The sequence below is a fragment of the Macrosteles quadrilineatus genome, unplaced genomic scaffold, assembly GCF_028750875.1.
Source record: "Macrosteles quadrilineatus isolate MER2022 unplaced genomic scaffold, UCM_ALF_1.0 Scaffold_5__1_contigs__length_97177068, whole genome shotgun sequence".
Classification (NCBI taxonomy): Eukaryota; Metazoa; Arthropoda; class Insecta; order Hemiptera; family Cicadellidae; genus Macrosteles; species Macrosteles quadrilineatus.
In genome coordinates, this window is record NW_026542598.1 from 14,899,208 (window position 1) to 14,923,504 (window position 24,297).

At 36.1% G+C, this 24,297-nt stretch overlaps 2 protein-coding genes across 2 annotated transcripts; one reads left to right on the forward strand and one right to left on the reverse strand.

The window, feature by feature from the left end:
• Positions 1–15,328: 15,328 nt before the first annotated feature.
• On the reverse strand, positions 15,329–18,028 carry LOC128995442 (uncharacterized). Its single transcript, XM_054420461.1, has one exon. The coding sequence runs from the start codon at positions 18,026–18,028 to the stop codon at positions 15,329–15,331; it is 2,700 nt and encodes an 899-aa protein (XP_054276436.1).
• A 149-nt stretch (positions 18,029–18,177) lies between these two features.
• Positions 18,178–23,327, forward strand: LOC128995443 (uncharacterized). Its single transcript, XM_054420462.1, has 3 exons — positions 18,178–18,222; positions 20,730–21,865; positions 22,244–23,327. The coding sequence occupies exons 1-3, from the start codon at positions 18,178–18,180 to the stop codon at positions 23,325–23,327; spliced, it is 2,265 nt and encodes a 754-aa protein (XP_054276437.1).
• Positions 23,328–24,297: the final 970 nt, after the last annotated feature.

Sequence of the window (24,297 nt, forward strand, 5' to 3'; positions counted from 1 at the left end):
TTCTTATCAATTTATCGTCTTTAGTTACTTTACTAAAGCTATTGCTTGAGTATTATAATGTATAATGATATCTACGAAATATTATGTTTGTAACCCTAATCCTGTTTAAGGATGGGCAAGTAAGCAAACGTAAATGCTGGTTAGGATATGGTAGGACATGTTACCGTTATATGTTACTAGCTATACCCGCGGGCTTTGCCCCGTTTTACTTCATAAGTGAGCTCGTTTGTATGGCTCAATCACGTCCTAGTTGAAGTTCGTTCGCTACGCTCACTCACCTTTAAGGTTGGAGCTAGTTCGCTGCGCTCACTTGCCTTCAGGTTAGCTCGTTCGCTACGCTAACTCGCATCCAGGTTGAAGTTCGTTCGCTACGCTCACTCACCTTTTGGTTACAAATTAGCTGTTGACATAAATTTAAAAAAAAAATAGTGCTGCACCCTATTGGTAATCCTTGTAACTTTAATGCTATTGCACATCATAGAACAGAACCAACTTGTTTAATTGAAACAGCTGTTAAGATTCATTAATTCCATTTAAATATGAGTATTCATAAGGTTAACATGGGAAATTCCAGAGCCACTGGGGCGGAGCCCGAGAGTCCGATCAGAATAAAAACAACTTAGTTTTCCTATTTAATGCCTAAAGAATCAGTGTACCAAATTTCAGCCTACTAGGTAAATGGGAAGTGAGAGAATTAGTGATGAGTGAGTGAGTGAGTGAGTCAGTCAGTCAGTCAGTGAGGGCTTTGCCTTTTATATAGATAGATATCTGTGTACCAACAAAAGGGTTGTTGTTAGAATAGAATCCATTGGGTCCAAAAACTCCAAAATTCTAAATAAAACATTGAAATAAAAACATTGAGTTAGAGTGTACCCGTACCGGGTAAACATACAAAGTTGTTCAAGATATTTCATGCTGTCTCTGCCAAAATTGAATACAATCCCGGTTTTTGAAGTCACGCCTAAACTACATCACTTATTTTAAACTTAAGGTATGGCAAGAAGCTTGTAGTAAGTGAAAGCTGGCCAAATTGCAATTTTCTACCGACCACCATAGCCTGGTGTGAGATAAGGTTAAGGGTCCGCTGCTGTTAATGTTAAATGATACGGTCAGTGTAGTGGCTTAATGAACAGCTCAGTGGCTGAGTTATGTGAGAGAGACGGGATGCAACATGTGAGCTGTTGACGCAAAACAGTTGCATGGACTTGGCGAACCATCGATTTAACATGCTCCCTTATGGGCTTGTAATCAATTCATAATATAATCAACAGTTTAATGTGTATTTACGTCATTTTTGGTTAGTAAAGTCATGAGGTAAAATTATTTCAACAATGAGATTGTGAATTATAGTTTGTTCTAACATATTCACGACTAATTGGACAAGGCATGGAAATAGCCTTTGTTAATTTTTTTGGTTTTTTAATTTTTAACAGTGTCTAAATTCTATTGACTGTCTTATGGTTGTTTTAAATCCACTCCACATTTATTTGTGTTTCCCCGCTGTTAATGTACTTTCAACTGATCACGATTGTTTACATAATTCAATAACATTGGTCGCGAAAATATCTTCCTAATAGATGTATTTATTGACATCTATTTCCTTTATTCTTAGCTGTCTAACAAGATTTGGTTGACATTTGGTTGAGTCCCTTATGCATCTCAGAAGAATCAACAATTCTCCTTATGTTATTATTAGCATTTAGCGAAGCTAAGCAATAAATCAAACATCCATAAATTCTCTAGAATATGACAATACATCAAAGTGTTTTTCAACTCATCAAAAAATTGTTAAATGCATTTTAAGATGTTAACTGTTACTGCCACTGCCTGTCTTACTGCCTTCTAATATAATCCAGACAGCGTTTGTCCCTAGATCCAGAAACGTTGTGTCAAAAACCTGAAACTGAAACTGCGTTCCAGACAGTTCCAATCCTAGTTCCTTATTGCGTTACTTTTTCCATTCTATTTCCAGGTCTCATCAATACCCATGATAGGCCACACAGTGTTACCTAAGAGGTAGAGGTAAATCATGGTTGGCCGGTCCCTGGACGGGCGGGGCGGATCCAAAATCGACATTAAAGATGCGTGACCGGCGGCCGAGGCGTTGCACAACAAACTAGCATATTGGCCCGGTATCTAGCTGTTAGGTTACTGGGCTTTTGCTTGCTGGGTAGACTGAAAACAAAATTTAATGTTATGTGCACTCCAAGTATGTTGAGGCGAGATTGAGAATACCCTTTATGGGTTCAGAGAATCAGAAGTCGGGAATCAGCCCCTATGGGTCATATTTTTGTTAACTACAGCATCTTTAAATCACATCAACTATTACAGTTGTAATAACTACGGGAAATATGATTGTAGAGTAACCACCCTTTATGGAGAGGCTTACTCATATGTTCTTCTTTTCGAAGTTTGCTGAAGCTGATCCGAGTAGGCCTATAATGGATTCTATTCAGTATCCAATAGTCAATAGTTAGACTAAGATTTTGTGATTTGAATTAGAAGCGCAAGAATAAGCATTTTTTGATTAACTGCTTAGCATTAGTCGTTAGGTTCCATCATTAGACAGAGTAAAAAAAACCCTGTTTCGATTAGGTTAATGGTCGACGTTTTAATTTGACACAAGCTGTTAAGTTTCAAAAACCATAGATTGAGATTGGCAGTTGGCTTCACGAAAGATCAGCTGTTGTGTTAGAATGAGGATCAGCTGTTAGTTAGCAGTTGAGTAAGGGTCACAGCGCTTGGAGCTTCCTCTGCCCTAGTTGGGTTATTTATTGGTTCTGAAAATGAAAGTGCGATGTTAGATAAGATGTGCGGAGCCGAGTCGATGATTTGATTCCTGCTAATACCAATAGGATCTTCAAGAAGAACTGTTAATATTGGAATTAATACTAATTTGAAATAACAACTTCGCCAATATTTCTGAATTTTTAATTTTTATGAGGCCTTTCGCCAGCTATGACCATCATCAGACACATCACAAAACTGAAGGTTATGTTTATGTTTAAAAATACAATTATAAATTTTAAAGAATGTAACATATGGGTAGTTAAAAATGAAAACTATTCTGTTAAGTACATTTAGCTAAAGTTACAAAAATAAATCATATATGTATAAAAATGAAATATCAAGTAGAATTAACTTATAACTTTGTAAATTTAGAATTTAGTAATGTAAAATTTTGAATTGGACCGTTATCATTATTTACCAAATTGTCCATTTTATTTATAAATAATGATTCCCATGCATTTAGTTCATTGGATTTTGGGTACTTCAGTATTAAACGGAGGCCACATTTTGTCAGCGCGCTGCGGCGGTTATGTTAGGTTGGGTTATCATAATAGAAAGTATCGTTCGATTCATAACGAAGCGAGGAAAGTCCTACACACATAATATTTACGATAACCCAACCTAACATAACCGCCGCAGCGCGCTGACAAAATGTGGCCTCCGTTTAATACTGAAGTACCGGATTTTGTTATATTTTTTAGTAATTTAGTATGATTGGCATTTATCAAATTCAGTGTGACAGTTGTGAGATGAAGTATGTTGGACAAACAAAAAGAAATATTAAAACTAGATTCAAAGAACACACTTCTCACATAACACACAACAGACCTGAAAAATCAGCAATAGCAAAAAATTGCTTAGAAACGGACCACACAATATCAATCAATAATACAATCAATCAGAAATATTGGCGAAGTTGTTATTTCAAATTAGTACCAATAGGATGTTTAAAAACCGCCAATAAAATAAGACTATACAGTAGTTTTACGTCATTGGCTAATATTGTACAAAAATAAAAATAAATAACTGTAGTAAATATAAAGTTACAAAATTCTTTTTACAAACAATAGTCAAGAGACTAGCTTATTTAAACAACTCAATAACTTAATTTAAATATGATAAAACATTGCTTCACCTCTCAATATGGTTTATATCATTTACACCATAGAGTAACTGAGTGTTAAGAGTCTTGGGTTTTGGTGAGAGAGCTACGAGTTCAATCATTGGCATATACACAAAATCTAGGGGTTTAACCAGTTTTCCTAAACCAATTGTTATTCTTTCATAGAAAATGCCCATACAAAACTAGACATTAACGACGATAAACTGTTGCAAGATTTGCTAGTTCTTTTTCCTATTTTCGAGATAACAATACTAGATAACAGATAACGGGGCGAAAGAGAAGTGTCCGATCTCCGGAAAATATATGACGATTTAGAGGGTCTGACCACAAAAAAATATAAATGGCGTACCCATTGGATAAATCAAATGTGATCTAATTTTTACCAGCAGACAAAGTGGTTTGTCATCTTCTTGAGAGTGCAACACCTGATAGCAGCAAGTTAGTGTTGCAGTGTACAAGCACCCCGGGCACGTGTATCCAACAGGGTGACGCCTCCCGTGCCCTTACATGGACCATACCAATCTGGTTGTAACTTTCTCCAGTTTGCGGCAACAAGGAAGCGTGATCGGTTTGAAGGAACCCTCTCAGGGCGATTGGTATTGCGGAATGAGCTCGCCTGAAAATTGAGTGATTCAGGCTGAAAGCTGATACCGTCGTGAAAGAGCATTAGTCATCACTTGAAGGTTGTTACTTGAGAAATTTGGTGGTGTACTTTCATTACCTTGGTAGAGAGAAACTGTAATAGTTTACATGAGATAGGAGCCATAGTAAATGGGTTTGTTTTATAAAACAATTCGATGGTGATTAAATTTTAGCTATGAATAAAATCATGGAATAAAATGTACAATACGATTTACAATAGCTCTACGGATTAAGTTTAGAGAAGTAGTAGAATATATCCTGAAAGTCATCTCTACCATGGTATATTGTTTACATGCCCATGGACTGATGCAGAAACAAAATATATTATATTTCAAACTTTTTATGGGACAAGGTTACATTAGTAGTTTTATTAATTAAAAAAATGCACTACTTCACATTAAAAAAGAAATTATGCATATATCAAAAATTCACTTTTAGAGAGCTCCTGGTTCTCTATTGACTATCTGATTTTTAGATATCTGGGAAATTCTTAGCAAATATCGCTAAAAAGGTTTAAACATTTCGTAACTGTGAGGACGCGGTGGACAGGTGACACAATGACTTGCAACATCGGTTCTAGGAAACTTGGACTTTGGCTGGTGAAAGTTACAATACCTTGATACAGTCTATAAACTTTGGCCTCGGCACTTAGATTTTAAAACTACGTCTAGAACCATATGTCCTCATTAAATTGATAATTACCTCAAAAAATAATAATCTTAGTTATAGGCTTATACAGCATTAATTTCTTTTTAAAAACATTTTCTTGGCAAAGTAGTTCAAAAATTTAGTTTGATGCATTCATGATACAAGAATAACTAGTAATAAAGAAGCAATTTCCCTAGATTCGTATTAAAAAATAAATAAAATTAGTAAGACTACGTGTTTAGAGAATCTAGAAAGAAGATTTCATGTATATTTTTCAACTAAATACACAGGCTGATAATTTAATTACAAAGCTGTACTCGTAATCGTGTTTTATCACAGATTAATTGTTATGTATATTTAGCTTTCTATGGCTTTATGCACAGTATTAATCACTAAATTAGTTATATATATCAGTTATGTGAGGTGTAGGTCGGTCAGTTTATTCAGTAATGTCAATGAATACATGTAATGTTCAGTACGTCTGCTTTTACAGCTGCGATGATGGCAGACTCATCACTACACACGACCTTGACACTGACCGGGCCATGAGATATTCTTACCTGTGGTTTACAGTGTGCATTTATTTTAATATAAAGATTGGAAAATTACTATATACAGTATCTAAAAATTTACACCCTATGTAAAAACTCATTTCAGTTTATTTGAGGTTAGGCTTATTATTTTTGTCTGAAAAATGTGTCTATACACAGTGTGTTAGACAAGAGTGTCTCATTTAAAGTGAGAATAAAAACTTTAGGAATATTTTTATAAATTTAAATTCCAAATTAAAAAAAGGCCATAAACAAGCAAACTACAATAAAATGAAAATAGTAAAACTACCCTACGTGTGTAGAGAATCTTGAAAGATGATTTCACACATATATATTTGTCAACAAAATACATAGGCTGAGAATTTAATCACAGATAATCAATGTATATTTAGTTTTCCTTGTATTTATGCGGTTATGTGCGGTGTAGGTTGGCCAGACTGTGCAGTTCAGGTTCAGAACGTTTGTTCACAGCTGCGATGACTGGCAGACTCATCACGTGACTCATCACAAAACGCGACCTTGACATTGACCTCGCCATGGGATCTACTTATCTTGTCGTGGTTAGGCAAAATTCTGTTATCTTTTTAACGCGTTGCTGTAGGAAAACCAAACTCGGCACGTATAGACAACATAAGAAATTGCACTTTTTCATCTAAGTTACAACTTTGCCCCAGCCCCCGAAATGGGGTATTTTGAGGGCAGCCCCAAATTTTCGAATGTAAACACCTATCATGTGACCCCTCATTTTAAAGGGTTCATCATTTTTAAAGTATGGGGGTGTCCAGACTTTATCTTGCTTGCTCATCTTAAATAATTAAAATCGCTGCCATTTTGATTAGGGGTGTGATAGTGACCTCTAGTTTGCGCCATTTAATTCGTCTTGAGAAACCGTTTAAAATGAGGGGTCACATGATAGATGTTTATGTTTGAAAATTTGGGGATGCACCAAAAATACCCCATTTCGGGGGCTGGGGCAAAGTTGTAACTTTGATGAAAAAGTGCAATTTCTTATGTTGTAATGCTGAGTTTGGTTTTCCTACTGCAACGCGTTAAAAAGTTAACTGGGGTGTTCCAGTTTTTTGCGTAACCCTGTATAGTCTGCATTTATTTTAATTTAAAGTTTGAAAATGTTAATATATCTAAAAATTAACAGTACATCCTATCTAAAAATTCACCTGTATTTGAGTTAACGCTTATCATTTTTCTATATACATTATGTTTCAAATAAAAACAAAAACTGTAGAAATAGGTTTTATGAATCGAAACCTATCCTACAATGTGAAGACAAACTTGCTGTATTAATTAGCCTCTGACACTATTCAACAGTATTTTACGGTGAAATTACAACTTATGTCGCATTTTCGTATAAAATAAGTGATGGCGAAAATTAAGTTTAGCAATGCATTTCATTCCCTACAAAGCTCTAGCACAACTCCAAATTGAATTCGCCCGTTACACAAGCGTGTAGTGTGTGTGTGATATGAGAGTAACGTAACACACACTCGCAGCACGCCCTCAAGTAAAACGTTGCGTGATGTGCCATATACATATTTATGTGTCAGTTCACACGATTCCAGAAGTCGAAAACGAATTTATGGATTGACTACCTCCAGCGGTTGAGTTATAAGTGGATTATAGAACAGTTTTTTAATACAGTAAACACCCTCTATTTAGTAGCTCTAGTAATCTCCATGAATCGTATTTGTTTGTACACATTCTTATCTATTTAAGATATAAGTCTTTAATTTTATATAATCTTTAAGTGACAAACGAAGTGTAGGTTAGTTACTCTTTGATAGCCTAATCGTTTATACAGTCTATTGAACTAAATGCCTGGTGTGGGTAGCCTATGTGATCTCTTTTAGGAAGTTACTAGGAACACTTTTACTCAAATAATCAACAAAAATATTGATTAAATTTCAAATTCAGTACAAGTCAGTAATGATAAAATAATTTATAATTTATAATTTTGCTAAGTATTTAGACTTAGCAATATATCGACCGACTATAAAGGTTGTGTTGAAACAATTGTACAGTTTTTTGCCTAGTATTGTGACAGGTTAGTGCTGAATACGAATAAAAAGAAAATTCGTCTCCCAACACCATTTACATTCAGTTCTTACTAAGTGAATACCGTACGGTAATATTTTATATTTTAGTGTATAGAATTGTGTTGTAGTTTCGGTATTCAAAATATAGTCAATGGCCCCACTCTCCGTGTTCTCACTCTTATTTTTTATATATTCTACTTCAAATATAATACAAATTTAATGATGCATCAATGTTAAAAAAACCTTAAAAAATTCTGTAAATTAATAAGCTCAAGTAACCAACAAACAGAGATATAAATCGAATTGTATAATTCTGACCGTTCCCATTGCAAATGAAATAATGATTTCCTAGTAATTGCAGAACATCTCACACTACAATGTCCGCTGCTCACACGCCGTGAGTTGTAATAGTTAAGTAATTGGCTTTGCGCCGGTCACCTGCATTCCTAGATGCTTCAATTACCTAATCACTTGCAACAATCTAGGCACACGCTCAGGTAATTATCTGGGGCTATAAATTACCAGAGTTACATTTCACTATGACCTATTTATACTGTGTTAAAAACTAGAGGTGGGGTGTCCATGTGCCGATGAATCGGGTTGTTCCTTGGTGGTTTAAAAAAAAAACTTCAAAAAGGTTTCAAAAATTTCAAAAAAGTTATAATCGATGGTTATACAGTACTTGGAACATGAAAACTGCTAACGCAAGTATTTTTCTGTCCTTAAAATCGACCATGCTGCTTTGACCTTTCAATGTTTTCGTATAAAAGTATAATAATTTATAAATAAAAAGCTATTATTTTCTACTTTTTAGTGCGTTTAAAAACGTTTTGTTTTAAGAAAACTTTTTATTTATAAATTATTTTCAACTTTTTAGTCTTTAATGTGTAAATATGTTAAATATATTTTATATGACCTGTTAATATATAACCAAAACCTGATTATTATCTCTAATCAGATGTTTTATCTTGACTTTAAAATGCTTGTTTTATATTTTTAGAATATATCCGGAGCAGAACTTGTACCTCATAAAATCTGCTCTTCGAACTGTCAAATTTAAGTATTTACAGCTGACTTAAATTAATTGATATGTTTACATTCTTTCAAAATGTAAACATGAAAATGTGGAAGCCCATGGGGCGTATCCCAAGGGAAATATGAAAATCAAATGATATAATATTGCATTGTCATCCATTTGTGAGCTATGTTTCAAATTACAAGTCTCTAGCTCATCGGGAACTTCGTTTAAGATTGATATAAAAATTTGTAGGAAAGCAACTAGCGAGCTAATAAAACAAGCCCATGGGGCGTAGCCCAAGGGAAATATGAAAATTAAATCATATAATATTGCATTGTCATCCATTTGTGAGCTATGTTTCAAGTTTCAAGTCTCTAGCTCATCGGGAACTTAGTATAAAATCGATTGCAAAATTTGTACCGGACAAGAAAGCGAGCTAATAAAAACGTTTTAAAATAATGAAATTGCCAAGCTGAAGTGCGAAAGCTGTTTAGTTTCAATCTAGATAAATGTTACTTCTATATAGAACGAACGAAGGTACACGTAATACTAATAAATATATTAGTATAAATTAGTTATTTCTGTTTGTAAATGTGTTTAGTGAATGTTTTGTAAAGAAAATCAATGATTTAAAAATGAACGTAGGGTAATGAGTAGTTTTTCTTTATGCTTCATGTAAAACAGTTGTATATCTTACCTAACACATCAGAAGAGCAGATACATTAGCATTAGTAAGCAGTTTAACAAACCAATACTACAGCATAACATTATTTGTTATACTTTAACTTGTTTATTTTGTATTCTGTACATAGAAATAAACTTTTGATTTTTTTTTCTTTTCCATTAGGATAGTCAATGATGTAAGCCTATTGCACTGTCCTTCCTAACATATCTACAAACCAAAGTGTAATCATCGTCAAACCAACTACAGGGTCTATTAGTAGTTAGGGCCGATACCTTGGGCCCAACATGGGCTCTTATGGGGAATAGATTTATATCTATCTAACGTAAATAAACTGCTATTTTTATACCTGCGTAAATTTTTATTTAATAACTGTATACTGACACTGTATTATATTTGTACTGTTTAATATGTGTAGTATAAGCTATAATCTAATTTCTAATGTTTATGTCTTTTAACTAATGTATACAATATCTATTCAACATTTATACAGGGAGTAGGATACCCAGCTCTTGCGGGCACCAATCAGAGAGCAGCATTTCATCCCCACTCCTCCCCTTAAACTATGCCCCCTGGTGTCCCACGTGGTCTAACCACACTTTTACCCACGTGGTCTAACCATACTTTTACCCACGTGGTCTAACCACACTTTTACCCACGTGGTCTAACCTAACTTTTATTTTCCCGCCAAGTTACATAACCTCACTTTTATTTTCGCGCCAAACGAAAAAATCACCTTCCCGCCTCACTTTCGCGCTAAACGAAAAAAAAAACTTCACCTTCCCGCCTAGTGACATAACTAACTTTTATTTTCGCGCCAAACGAAAAAAAACCTTACCTTCTAGCCAATTCCCGCCAAACGAAAAAAACCCTTATCTACACACCAAGTGACATAACCTAACTTTTATTTTCACGTCAAACAAAAAAACCTTACCTTCCCGCTAAATGAAAAAAAACACCTTACCGCCAAGTAACATAACCTCACTTTTATTATCGCGCCAAACAACGTAACCTCATCTTCCCGCCAAGCCTCACTTTACGTATTGCATACGTAGGTTCCCGCCATCTTATATAACCTCTGTAATTAGGTGATACCGCCAACTCTTGCTAAGTGATACCATAGACGGCATAGACTAACTAACACAAGTATACTTCTCATCCCATTGTAAATTTTGAAGCACGTTTTTCGTGTCTAGTTCATGTACGTGACACAAAGGCGCTAGTGTCGACGAAACTTTGTTTCTATTATTTTAGGGTTATTTTCTTGATTTGTGCTTTGCTGTTTGGTTATATAACTAGGGGAAAAGTTATTGTTTATGATTAGATCGTATTATTTGGTTAAACGATGTTTTAAATGGCTGTAATAACGGGAAAAAATTGTAAACAAAAGACGACCTCTACATAAACCGTACAGAACTAACAATAAAATTGTCTTCAGCTGTTCCATAAGGATGAGAAATCTACTAAGGGAGTATGTTTTATCTATGGTGATACCAACGTGGTCATTTCATATATGCTATGTATTGTTGGAATGATGTTTAATCTGAATAATGTTTCTATCTAGTAGTTGGCCGTGTATGAGCCTCTGGTCTCAGAGGTTTGTTGGTTTGAATCCTGCCAGTCACCAAATGTTTATTTCCGGTTGGGGTGATATGTTGATTTTCGGTGTTGTATTGTAGTCTCCTGTCTGTGTATGAGCTTTTGATCCCAGAGGTTTGCGGGTTCGAATCCTATTAGTCACTAAATGTTTCATTTCCGGTTGGGGTGATATGTTGATTTTCGGTGTTGTATTGTAGTCTCCTGTCTGTGTATGAGCTTTTGATCCCAGAGGTTTGCGGGTTCGAATCCTATTAGTCACTAAATGTTTATTTCCGGTCGGGGTGATATGTTGATTTTGGTATGATGTTGTATTGTAGCTGTAGTAGTGTAGACCTTCAATCTCAGAGGCTGAGGGTTTGAGTCCTACCAGCCACTGATTGTTTCATTCTTGGTCAAAATGAGTTTTAGTATGGTATAGAGAGTTTAGTGGTTTAGTCTAGGGCTTAAACCCTACTAGTATATCTAATTGTTTCATAACCGGTATTTCTTATGGTTTTGTAACATGTACCTGCTAAATTAATCAGCTGTGAATTTCCATGCCAAGATTGTATCTGTAACATAACCTCACTTTCTGTATTATACCAAGTCTATTCATTCATATTTGTGACACTGGAGCGCTAGTCTCGATGAAATTTGCCCAGTGTAATTTGATTTAATGATATATTGACTAACAAAGCATCTACAGAATACCTGATAAAGCTTGTTCTATATTAATGACGATAACCTTACTTAAATGATTTATTAATGGTAACCATTACAGACTTATCTGTATCACTGTAACATTTAATTTAACTATTACTATGAGACTAACGAACCGGCACTGAAGATTTACTACAAAAGATTACACCAACATATTAAAAAATGAGTACTGTACTTTTTACTATTACTTGTAATGTATTTTAATACACCCAACTAATATACTATCACTTTTGTGGAGTGTTGTAAATCTGATAAGTGAATGACTTCATCTTTCTGGCATAACATCCGAATTTTTATATCTATGCACTACCTCAATTCAGAGGTTGTGGGTTCGAATCCTATCAGTCACCGATCTGGTTGGGTTAATACTTTGAGTTTTAGTATTGAAGTGGGAGTAGTGTGAACTATGATCCCAGAGGTTATAGGTTTGTATCTTACTAATACCCATCTTCATATCTGGTATTTCTTGTGTAATATGTTTCTGCCAAATTAATCAGCTGTGACATAACCTTAACTTTGAACCTTAGTTATGTATACAGTCTAAAACAAGTATTTTTGGAATTAAACTAGTGTTGATGAAGCTTTATCACTTGTGCTTGAATTATTGAAACGTTGAATAACAAGAAACAAATAGGGTAATTTACCAAGTTTATGGTAATGAATGTAACCTGATTTAAATTAATTACCTGTATCCTTGTAACTTGAAATTGGTACATTACATGTGTACTGTACTGTATCACACTTGTAATATATTGTATTACACTTGTATTGCACTGTATTACATCTGTACTGTACTGAACCCACTTATTACTTGTACTGCATTGTATTACACTTAATAATTGTACTGTTCTAATACACAATAACTTTTATAGAGTTGTACATATGATAACTAATACTGATATGTGTTGACTTTATCACCATCGATTGTGGTTTCTGGTGTAACTTCCTGTTGATATTTTCATGGATCAACATACACATTTATGCACCACCTCAGCAGCTGTTTACTGTATAACTTGTTGCTACCTACATTAAAACCTGTTATAATCCTTGTGTGTTAACAGTTTTCTGTTTAGCTAACCACATAGTAATAATATCAATGGCTTTGTTAAGTGTTTAATTTACTGTCTATGACTTTTTGTTGTTGTAACTGTAAACATACTTTTTTAACTACCTGATGATTTTTGCCTGTGCATTATCGTCTAACATCTTTCTTTATACCTGTCATATCCCAACAGTGGAGAGCTTAGAATGTATGTTGACTTAAGTTATTGAACCTAATGCACTGATAATAGCTCTATGTTTAGATTTACCAGTATACAACTTCTAATGTATCCTTTTTTATACTGATGTTAAATTGGTATTATCTCTGGTTAATAGTGTAAACATTTAGTCATTCCTATATAGTGCTAATGATTATTTTCTATGGACACAGTCTACTGTCCTGATCACCTCTTGTCAAGGTCTATGCTTAAATGTCTAGATAATTTCTGAATGCTATGGTCAACTAGTTACACTTTTCAACAGAATTAGAGTACAGATGGGAATTGGTTAATATGGTTGCTTAAATCTACAGTAAAAGTTATATACCTACCAGGGATTATAGAGAAACAATTTGATTGTACTGTTTATTTTAGTAAATTTATTTCTTATTATGTGTTTGAAATTAGTTTTAGAGCAATGAAAACTAATCATTTTACGGACTTGTAAACATAGAACACCCATTATAAGGATAAATAAAGAACAGAAGATAAAAAATAAAATAAAGGTTGCGTATTCAATTTCTAAATATGTAATTAAACATATTATACCTGGAGTAGGAGGAGAAGGAGGAAGAAGAGGAGAAGAAAGAGAAAAAGGAGGAGAAGGTGGAGAAGAAATAGAAGGAGGAAGAAAAGGAGAAGGAGTAGGAGCAGGAAGAGGAAGAGGAAAAGGAGGAAGAAGAGGATAAGATGAGGGAAATGGAGGAAGAAAAGGAGAGGGACGACGAAGGGGAAAAAGAAGAGGAGGAGGAGTATACTCATTTCAAGTAAATGGTGTTAAGTTAATGGTTTTAAAAATCATTTCCATGCTTAAGACTTTAGACGTCAACACTACCTAGACATATAATTAAACTATAGCTGCAACCTTTTTTAATCTTATTTCAATTGTATGTAGCTGCCTAATCTCAAAAGAGCTTAGGTGACCCAGTTTCCACACCACGGTAAGCTGTTAGGCTAGGCCGTAGGGTCTCAGCGCGTTCTTTTTGTTAACCCAGAGCTTCACCAAGAGTCCTAACCTCTGGGGTAGGCTGCCCCAACCATCGCAGCGTATGGTGATGGCCACTCCATAACAGATTTGCCACCTCCCAATTTTTTCCCCTTTGACAAATGTAAAGGGTTATTTACTCGGTGAAGCCTTTCAATTAACCCTTTTTACCATTGACAAAGGATATTTTTCTTTTATATGTTTTTTTGTCTCTGTCAACCCGTTCATTTTAAAAGTCATCAGGCCATTTACTAGGCGAACCGTTCATTTTAGCCTACGACATTTTATTTACTAAGAATGACAGAGATTTTTTAATTTTTTGTTATTTTTTTGTCAGATTATAGTCCGAGGTGAAAGGGAAATTAGGTGACATGGAGGATAACGCAATGTTTTACGATTCTTAGGCCAACCTCCGTACCAGCCCCTGGACTTATGGATTTTAAGCCTGCCTGTTGGGCGAGTACACACACACACACACACACTCACACATAGGGAGGATAACGCAATGTTTTACGATTTTTAGGCCAACCTCCGTACCAGCCCCTGGACTTATGGATTTTAAGCCTGCCTGTTGGGCGAGTACACATACTCATATACACACAAGGAAACACCTCGAACTATAATCTGGTATTTAAGGTGAATTATATATTTTTAATATTTATATTCTGATATAAAATTGCATTGTTCCAATTTACTTTACTTTGATACATATTCCAACATTTTATTTGGAAGCTATTCTGGAGAAAGTTTAAGAGGAATATCTCATGTTCATAGATGCTCAAGGATTAAACTTGTTTTTAGGTAAAATGATTAAGGGTTTAATGTATCAACGATACCTGCTTGGTATGGAAACGGTTGTCACTTCAATTTTTAAAACACCGGTCATTGATTCTATTTTAGCAAATATACTGTCAAAGTAATTAGAAAATGATGCTGATGTAAGTGTTGCAATAGGAATAAATGGTATATTACCAGATGTGTCTTCATATGTTAATAACGCCCCAATAAAACATGATGGGGGTGTGTCTTCTGTAATTATTCCTATAATATGGTCTGAAAATGCCCTTGGCCATTCCAACACATCTATTGAATCAGTGAGAAAAAACTGAAACTCTGAAGTTTTAATACCAAACCTCTTACTTTCAATTATGTCTTTTCTAGACAGAAACCTCAGAAATACAGCCATTACAAGTGAGGAGATCACCAATGATACGTCTGTTCTCGCTGACTGTTACCGGTAAAGTGATTAAAAACATACTATGACACCCACCTATGTAAGGGTCAATGCTCCTGTTTTTTGTATCCATAGGGGAGAGTATCATGATCTCCTTCGTACTTTCTCTTTGGACCAGTTACCTTAAACTGTTTAACTTCATCTGTTGTTACAATATCTCTATATTTTGTTCGTCTAATCCTGTGCTCATCAATTTCAACGATTTTAGAAGCTTCACTTAAAACCATCTCTTTTAGTTTCCCAAAATTCAAAATTTTTGATGTTTTAATATTGAGAGTAAGCCCTTTGATTTTACAAACCGGGATAAATTTCTGTTGATTTGTCGACCAGACAAGGTACGCGTATGTTTTAGGCCCCCCAGAGACAAACTCAGTAATGTATGAGCCGGGTCCATACTCTACCAATTCATCGGTCATTTCGCCGAGGTAATCTCCTGTAGGCACCCTATACAGCCCTTCGTGGTAGTAATATATAATACTATCTGTATCCCAATATAGTACTTGATCTCCTAAGGCATCAAGGTGTTCATACAACTTTAGTCTAGCGTGAGCAGTAGTGAAGGCTGCCATAACTACATTTACAGTTCTTAAAGACTCACTAGCCTCTTCAATATTTTGCCAATTTACTAGCACAACATCTTGGTTAATAGCCTGAAAGTATTTTAACTTACCCTCAGGATTGGTTAATAACCGAAAGAACTCTTTGGCATCTCGGATGATTGATGTTTTCATCATATTTTCCCTTTGCCCAAATTTACCCCAAAAACTGTTTAGCATCAATTTTGCTACTGATCTTAAGCCCCCATTTTTAACAATATGTTCCTTTGTCATTTCTATACCTTCACGCTCAAGAAATTTTGCAATGTACTGTTTCTTATCCTCCTCAGTCTTAGACCACCCAGGGTATCCAGATGCCTCCTGCTTTAGTTTTAAAAATTTATCAATAAACTCAGTGAATAGCCCTCCTTTCTCATATGTGGCTACCTCATACTCCCACAACTCATACATATCCTGTATAATGTAGCCTTTCTCTACAGCCTTCCTAATCTCATCCATTGTCCACGTCCCAACCAATGCTCTATCTTCACTCTCGTGAAAACAATCCCCCTGGTACATTATTTCCCCACATGTTCTGCAAAGAACAAACATCAATTTATCATGAACACGTGTTGGTAAAACTGGATGATACAAGTTGAAAGGAGGTAAGATCTTGCATTTCAACAGTCCATCTACTTCCATACCTCTCTTTCTACATTCCTTATTACCAACATATATAGTTGGATGACCTATAGGATATTTACAGTATTTATTTACAAAAGGATATAGCGAGCAAACATCGACGTATTGAATAGTCTCTCCAGGGCCGCATTTATGGTAAGTTTTTGCGTTTCCTGTTCTACCTCCAAAGAATGCGTCTCTAGGATTTAATGGAAGTGTACTTAAAATAGGTAATTTGTCTAGATGGTTGAGTTTTTGATCCTTTTTCAGCTTATGGAATTCACATTCCCACATCTGCACCACATCTCCGAGCTTTTCAATTTTAGCTTTGGTTCTCTCGTAACGGAGATGAAGTGAATCAGAAGGGTCCTCTTTTAATGGGGTATCGCGATTATAGGGGAAGCATTTAGGGCACCCGTGCCAGTAACATCCGTGGAACTCGTATATGTTTTCGCCATCAAACCCATCTACTTTCATCCCCTTTATAACAACCTCTTTACTACGTCCAGCATGATTGATTGTCACCCCACGTCTTTCCTCCTCCCAGGTAAGCCACTGTAGAGCAACAGCTGATTGGGTAGAAGACCGGTAACCATTTTTAGGGATCAGACCGATTGTATTTGGTTTTAGAAAGTTACGGCGAAAGGCCAGATTGCAGGCACTAGCAATTGTTAGGGACTCAAGAAATGGATCTACATTACATCGTTCAAGTAGCAATGATCTAAATTTGATACATGCCTGAGCTAAAATGTCAACGTCTGACATGCAATATTCCAATAATTCTTTTTTTAAATTAAATTCATACTTTTTAGCAGCCTGTTCATTGTACCATTTGTCAAAGTCATTATGGGATTTCTCAAACATGGATTCGGGACAGTAGTACTTTTTATCAGGCATAGGGCCTATGTAATTTTGATTTGCTACTGTATTGAACAAATGTGGGAAGTAACCTTTCTTCTTTTCAGGTGGTAAGTCAAAAGCTTTCGGTAAGGCAGATAAGGACATGGGAAAGTAGCTAAGGGAGTCAATAAATCTAACGTTAGCCACCTCCATCAAAATAATTTTAGTTCCTCTTGGGATGATGTTTGGTGTGAATTTTGTTTCTTCAAGGATATACCTAAGTATAAATTGAAAGTCAAACCCTTGTCCGTTGTGTGCAATTACACAGACGTTTTTGAATTGTTTGCGGGCTTCCATTACATAGTTCATGAACTGCCTAACAGGATTGCTATCAAATATTTTATAACGTTCCGAACAAGATTCACATTCACCCCCATTGATGCATTTGAAACAAAACTGTTGTGAAACACATAAATTCACTTTATGTAACTTAGTCTCGGGATCTGAGGGTAGGGACTCATCTTGGCGTGTTTCCAGATCAAAGAAAATAAATAGGTAGTCACGGTCTTTTGGGCTTTTCTTGTCTATCTGAATGTAACATTTATGATTGGGATCTTTAAATGTACCACAAGGGTGACAATATACCTCTCCACACACATGAGCCGATTTACGTTTAGTCGGGAATATCATTTTTTCACACCCTCGGCAGAATTTAATTGTTTTACAAATCTGTCTCTGATGGGCAATAAAGCACCGTTCATTTTTGAAAAATCGGTTACAATAGCGGCAAGATATGCCGGCATCTTCCTCTACACAAGGAGGTGAGAAGGTGTGACAAGATGGACAGATGTTCGAGCAGCGGTGCTCACCTTTATGCTCATAGGGTATGTGACATGCGTCACAAAAGTAACCACAGGCAAAAGCGGCTGTTAAGTTTGTAATTACATTATAATGGTTATCATGGTACAATAAGTTGATTTTAAACTTTGCTTCACTATTACCGCCAGAGAAATATACATTCCGGCCTTTGCTATCGTAATTATACACAGTTATTTTATATTTCTTTAAGTGTGCCTGGAACTTTTCAAGTTCAGGGATACCTGACCCCTCTTTAGGCATTTCAACTCTAGCTTTAGCTATAAGTTTTTTTGCCCTAATTGTCTGTCGCAAGCACTTGTCTTGACGAATACCTCGAATTTGAGGATCCATTTTTACATATGCTTTACCCACTACTATTGCTCTAGCTAGACATAAGTTGTCAGTGTTATTTATTACTACTATCCCCTTTCTTGCTTTACATTCTTCATTAAATGAATTGTACATTCCCGAACGCACTCTACCCCTGCCTACAGGAACATTGACTCTAGAAACACTTACTGTAAACGTATCACTACTAGTAACTGACTCTGAGTTACTTTGAATGATACCCCCAAAAATAGCCCATAATGAATCAGCTGTAACCTCGGAGGCTAGTTGTGGAACAACATACCCAGGTTCTTTAGATTTCAAATTAATAGAGGTAAGAGTAAACCCTAAGTAGTCAGTTGGTGAACAGTCGTGTTTAGATTGTTCTACTATTTGCTCAAGGCCCTTGCGTATCCACTCTAATTCAGATACACCTTCCGGAGGTTCAGTAAATTTAAAGGTAGTTTTCCATCCATAAAGCCTAAACTTTGGCACAAATGTTCTGTTTTCATCGATAAAAGTAACGGGGCCGGTAGATTTATGAGAACCTTTTTGGCAAACTCCGTCACAGGACTCCATAATATAAATGTCTAAGGATAAGTTAAGAGCTCAAAACACGTCTATCCCCAGCAAAGTCAGATGATAGTCTAAAGTAGCTGGTCTATCCACGCTATATATACGGTACTATAAGCGACGGTGCTGCCTCCAGTGGCAAAACATCAAACTACAACGCAACTCAAACTAGCGACTCTAGTGGTAAAACATGGAACTATGGTGACAACACCACCATTGTTTGATTTTATTATTTTAGTTTGTTACCAGTTGGTGTTGTCACCATAGTTCCATGTTTTACCACTAGAGTTGCTAGTTTGAGTTGCGTTGTAGTTTGATGTTTTGCCACTGGAGGCAGCACCGTCGCTTACAGTACCGTATATATAGCGTGGATAGACCAGCTACTTTAGACTATCATCTGACTTTGCTGGGGATAGACGTGTTTTGAGCTCTTAACTTATCCTTAGACATTTATATTATGGAGTCCTGTGACGGAGTTTGCCAAAAAGGTTCTCATAAATCTACCGGCCCCGTTACTTTTATCGATGAAAACAGAACATTTGTGCCAAAGTTTAGGCTTTATGGATGGAAAACTACCTTTAAATTTACTGAACCTCCGGAAGGTGTATCTGAATTAGAGTGGATACGCAAGGGCCTTGAGCAAATAGTAGAACAATCTAAACACGACTGTTCACCAACTGACTACTTAGGGTTTACTCTTACCTCTATTAATTTGAAATCTAAAGAACCTGGGTATGTTGTTCCACAACTAGCCTCCGAGGTTACAGCTGATTCATTATGGGCTATTTTTGGGGGTATCATTCAAAGTAACTCAGAGTCAGTTACTAGTAGTGATACGTTTACAGTAAGTGTTTCTAGAGTCAATGTTCCTGTAGGCAGGGGTAGAGTGCGTTCGGGAATGTACAATTCATTTAATGAAGAATGTAAAGCAAGAAAGGGGATAGTAGTAATAAATAACACTGACAACTTATGTCTAGCTAGAGCAATAGTAGTGGGTAAAGCATATGTAAAAATGGATCCTCAAATTCGAGGTATTCGTCAAGACAAGTGCTTGCGACAGACAATTAGGGCAAAAAAACTTATAGCTAAAGCTAGAGTTGAAATGCCTAAAGAGGGGTCAGGTATCCCTGAACTTGAAAAGTTCCAGGCACACTTAAAGAAATATAAAATAACTGTGTATAATTACGATAGCAAAGGCCGGAATGTATATTTCTCTGGCGGTAATAGTGAAGCAAAGTTTAAAATCAACTTATTGTACCATGATAACCATTATAATGTAATTACAAACTTAACAGCCGCTTTTGCCTGTGGTTACTTTTGTGACGCATGTCACATACCCTATGAGCATAAAGGTGAGCACCGCTGCTCGAACATCTGTCCATCTTGTCACACCTTCTCACCTCCTTGTGTAGAGGAAGATGCCGGCATATCTTGCCGCTATTGTAACCGATTTTTCAAAAATGAACGGTGCTTTATTGCCCATCAGAGACAGATTTGTAAAACAATTAAATTCTGCCGAGGGTGTGAAAAAATGATATTCCCGACTAAACGTAAATCGGCTCATGTGTGTGGAGAGGTATATTGTCACCCTTGTGGTACATTTAAAGATCCCAATCATAAATGTTACATTCAGATAGACAAGAAAAGCCCAAAAGACCGTGACTACCTATTTATTTTCTTTGATCTGGAAACACGCCAAGATGAGTCCCTACCCTCAGATCCCGAGACTAAGTTACATAAAGTGAATTTATGTGTTTCACAACAGTTTTGTTTCAAATGCATCAATGGGGGTGAATGTGAATCTTGTTCGGAACGTTATAAAATATTTGATAGCAATCCTGTTAGGCAGTTCATGAACTATGTAATGGAAGCCCGCAAACAATTCAAAAACGTCTGTGTAATTGCACACAACGGACAAGGGTTTGACTTTCAATTTATACTTAGGTATATCCTTGAAGAAACAAAATTCACACCAAACATCATCCCAAGAGGAACTAAAATTATTTTGATGGAGGTGGCTAACGTTAGATTTATTGACTCCCTTAGCTACTTTCCCATGTCCTTATCTGCCTTACCGAAAGCTTTTGACTTACCACCTGAAAAGAAGAAAGGTTACTTCCCACATTTGTTCAATACAGTAGCAAATCAAAATTACATAGGCCCTATGCCTGATAAAAAGTACTACTGTCCCGAATCCATGTTTGAGAAATCCCATAATGACTTTGACAAATGGTACAATGAACAGGCTGCTAAAAAGTATGAATTTAATTTAAAAAAAGAATTATTGGAATATTGCATGTCAGACGTTGACATTTTAGCTCAGGCATGTATCAAATTTAGATCATTGCTACTTGAACGATGTAATGTAGATCCATTTCTTGAGTCCCTAACAATTGCTAGTGCCTGCAATCTGGCCTTTCGCCGTAACTTTCTAAAACCAAATACAATCGGTCTGATCCCTAAAAATGGTTACCGGTCTTCTACCCAATCAGCTGTTGCTCTACAGTGGCTTACCTGGGAGGAGGAAAGACGTGGGGTGACAATCAATCATGCTGGACGTAGTAAAGAGGTTGTTATAAAGGGGATGAAAGTAGATGGGTTTGATGGCGAAAACATATACGAGTTCCACGGATGTTACTGGCACGGGTGCCCTAAATGCTTCCCCTATAATCGCGATACCCCATTAAAAGAGGACCCTTCTGATTCACTTCATCTCCGTTACGAGAGAACCAAAGCTAAAATTGAAAAGCTCGGAGATGTGGTGCAGATGTGGGAATGTGAATTCCATAAGCTGAAAAAGGATCAAAAACTCAACCATCTAGACAAATTACCTATTTTAAGTACACTTCCATTAAATCCTAGAGACGCATTCTTTGGAGGTAGAACAGGAAACGCAAAAACTTACCATAAATGCGGCCCTGGAGAGACTATTCAATACGTCGATGTTTGCTCGCTATATCCTTTTGTAAATAAATACTGTAAATATCCTATAGGTCATCCAACTATATATGTTGGTAATAAGGAATGTAGAAAGAGAGGTATGGAAGTAGATGGACTGTTGAAATGCAAGATCTTACCTCCTTTCAACTTGTATCATCCAGTTTTACCAACACGTGTTCATGATAAATTGATGTTTGTTCTTTGCAGAACATGTGGGGAAATAATGTACCAGGGGGATTGTTTTCACGAGAGTGAAGATAGAGCATTGGTTGGGACGTGGACAATGGATGAGATTAGGAAGGCTGTAGAGAAAGGCTACATTATACAGGATATGTATGAGTTGTGGGAGTATGAGGTAGCCACATATGAGAAAGGAGGGCTATTCACTGAGTTTATTGATAAATTTTTAAAACTAAAGCAGGAGGCATCTGGATACCCTGGGTGGTCTAAGACTGAGGAGGATAAGAAACAGTACATTGCAAAATTTCTTGAGCGTGAAGGTATAGAAATGACAAAGGAACATATTGTTAAAAATGGGGGCTTAAGATCAGTAGCAAAATTGATGCTAAACAGTTTTTGGGGTAAATTTGGGCAAAGGGAAAATATGATGAAAACATCAATCATCCGAGATGCCAAAGAGTTCTTTCGGTTATTAACCAATCCTGAGGGTAAGTTAAAATACTTTCAGGCTATTAACCAAGATGTTGTGCTAGTAAATTGGCAAAATATTGAAGAGGCTAGTGAGTCTTTAAGAACTGTAAATGTAGTTATGGCAGCCTTCACTACTGCTCACGCTAGACTAAAGTTGTATGAACACCTTGATGCCTTAGGAGATCAAGTACTATATTGGGATACAGATAGTATTATATATTACTACCACGAAGGGCTGTATAGGGTGCCTACAGGAGATTACCTCGGCGAAATGACCGATGAATTGGTAGAGTATGGACCCGGCTCATACATTACTGAGTTTGTCTCTGGGGGGCCTAAAACATACGCGTACCTTGTCTGGTCGACAAATCAACAGAAATTTATCCCGGTTTGTAAAATCAAAGGGCTTACTCTCAATATTAAAACATCAAAAATTTTGAATTTTGGGAAACTAAAAGAGATGGTTTTAAGTGAAGCTTCTAAAATCGTTGAAATTGATGAGCACAGGATTAGACGAACAAAATATAGAGATATTGTAACAACAGATGAAGTTAAACAGTTTAAGGTAACTGGTCCAAAGAGAAAGTACGAAGGAGATCATGATACTCTCCCCTATGGATACAAAAAACAGGAGCATTGACCCTTACATAGGTGGGTGTCATAGTATGTTTTTAATCACTTTACCGGTAACAGTCAGCGAGAACAGACGTATCATTGGTGATCTCCTCACTTGTAATGGCTGTATTTCTGAGGTTTCTGTCTAGAAAAGACATAATTGAAAGTAAGAGGTTTGGTATTAAAACTTCAGAGTTTCAGTTTTTTCTCACTGATTCAATAGATGTGTTGGAATGGCCAAGGGCATTTTCAGACCATATTATAGGAATAATTACAGAAGACACACCCCCATCATGTTTTATTGGGGCGTTATTAACATATGAAGACACATCTGGTAATATACCATTTATTCCTATTGCAACACTTACATCAGCATCATTTTCTAATTACTTTGACAGTATATTTGCTAAAATAGAATCAATGACCGGTGTTTTAAAAATTGAAGTGACAACCGTTTCCATACCAAGCAGGTATCGTTGATACATTAAACCCTTAATCATTTTACCTAAAAACAAGTTTAATCCTTGAGCATCTATGAACATGAGATATTCCTCTTAAACTTTCTCCAGAATAGCTTCCAAATAAAATGTTGGAATATGTATCAAAGTAAAGTAAATTGGAACAATGCAATTTTATATCAGAATATAAATATTAAAAATATATAATTCACCTTAAATACCAGATTATAGTTCGAGGTGTTTCCTTGTGTGTATATGAGTATGTGTACTCGCCCAACAGGCAGGCTTAAAATCCATAAGTCCAGGGGCTGGTACGGAGGTTGGCCTAAAAATCGTAAAACATTGCGTTATCCTCCCTATGTGTGAGTGTGTGTGTGTGTGTGTGTACTCGCCCAACAGGCAGGCTTAAAATCCATAAGTCCAGGGGCTGGTACGGAGGTTGGCCTAAGAATCGTAAAACATTGCGTTATCCTCCATGTCACCTAATTTCCCTTTCACCTCGGACTATAATCTGACAAAAAAATAACAAAAAATTAA

Bases quoted from the DNA above. Each gene is read 5' to 3' on its own strand.
- LOC128995442 (XM_054420461.1), bottom strand. From the start codon at position 18,028: ATGATATTCCCGACTAAACGTAAATCGGCTCATGTGTGTGGAGAGGTA.
- LOC128995443 (XM_054420462.1), top strand. From the start codon at position 18,178: ATGGACAGATGTTCGAGCAGCGGTGCTCACCTTTATGCTCATAGG. The intron at 18,223-20,729 runs GTATGTGACATG...TGTTACATTCAG, and splicing joins CTCACCTTTATGCTCATAGG to ATAGACAAGAAAAGCCCAAA. The intron at 21,866-22,243 runs GTGGGAATGTGA...TGTTCTTTGCAG, and splicing joins CTCGGAGATGTGGTGCAGAT to AACATGTGGGGAAATAATGT.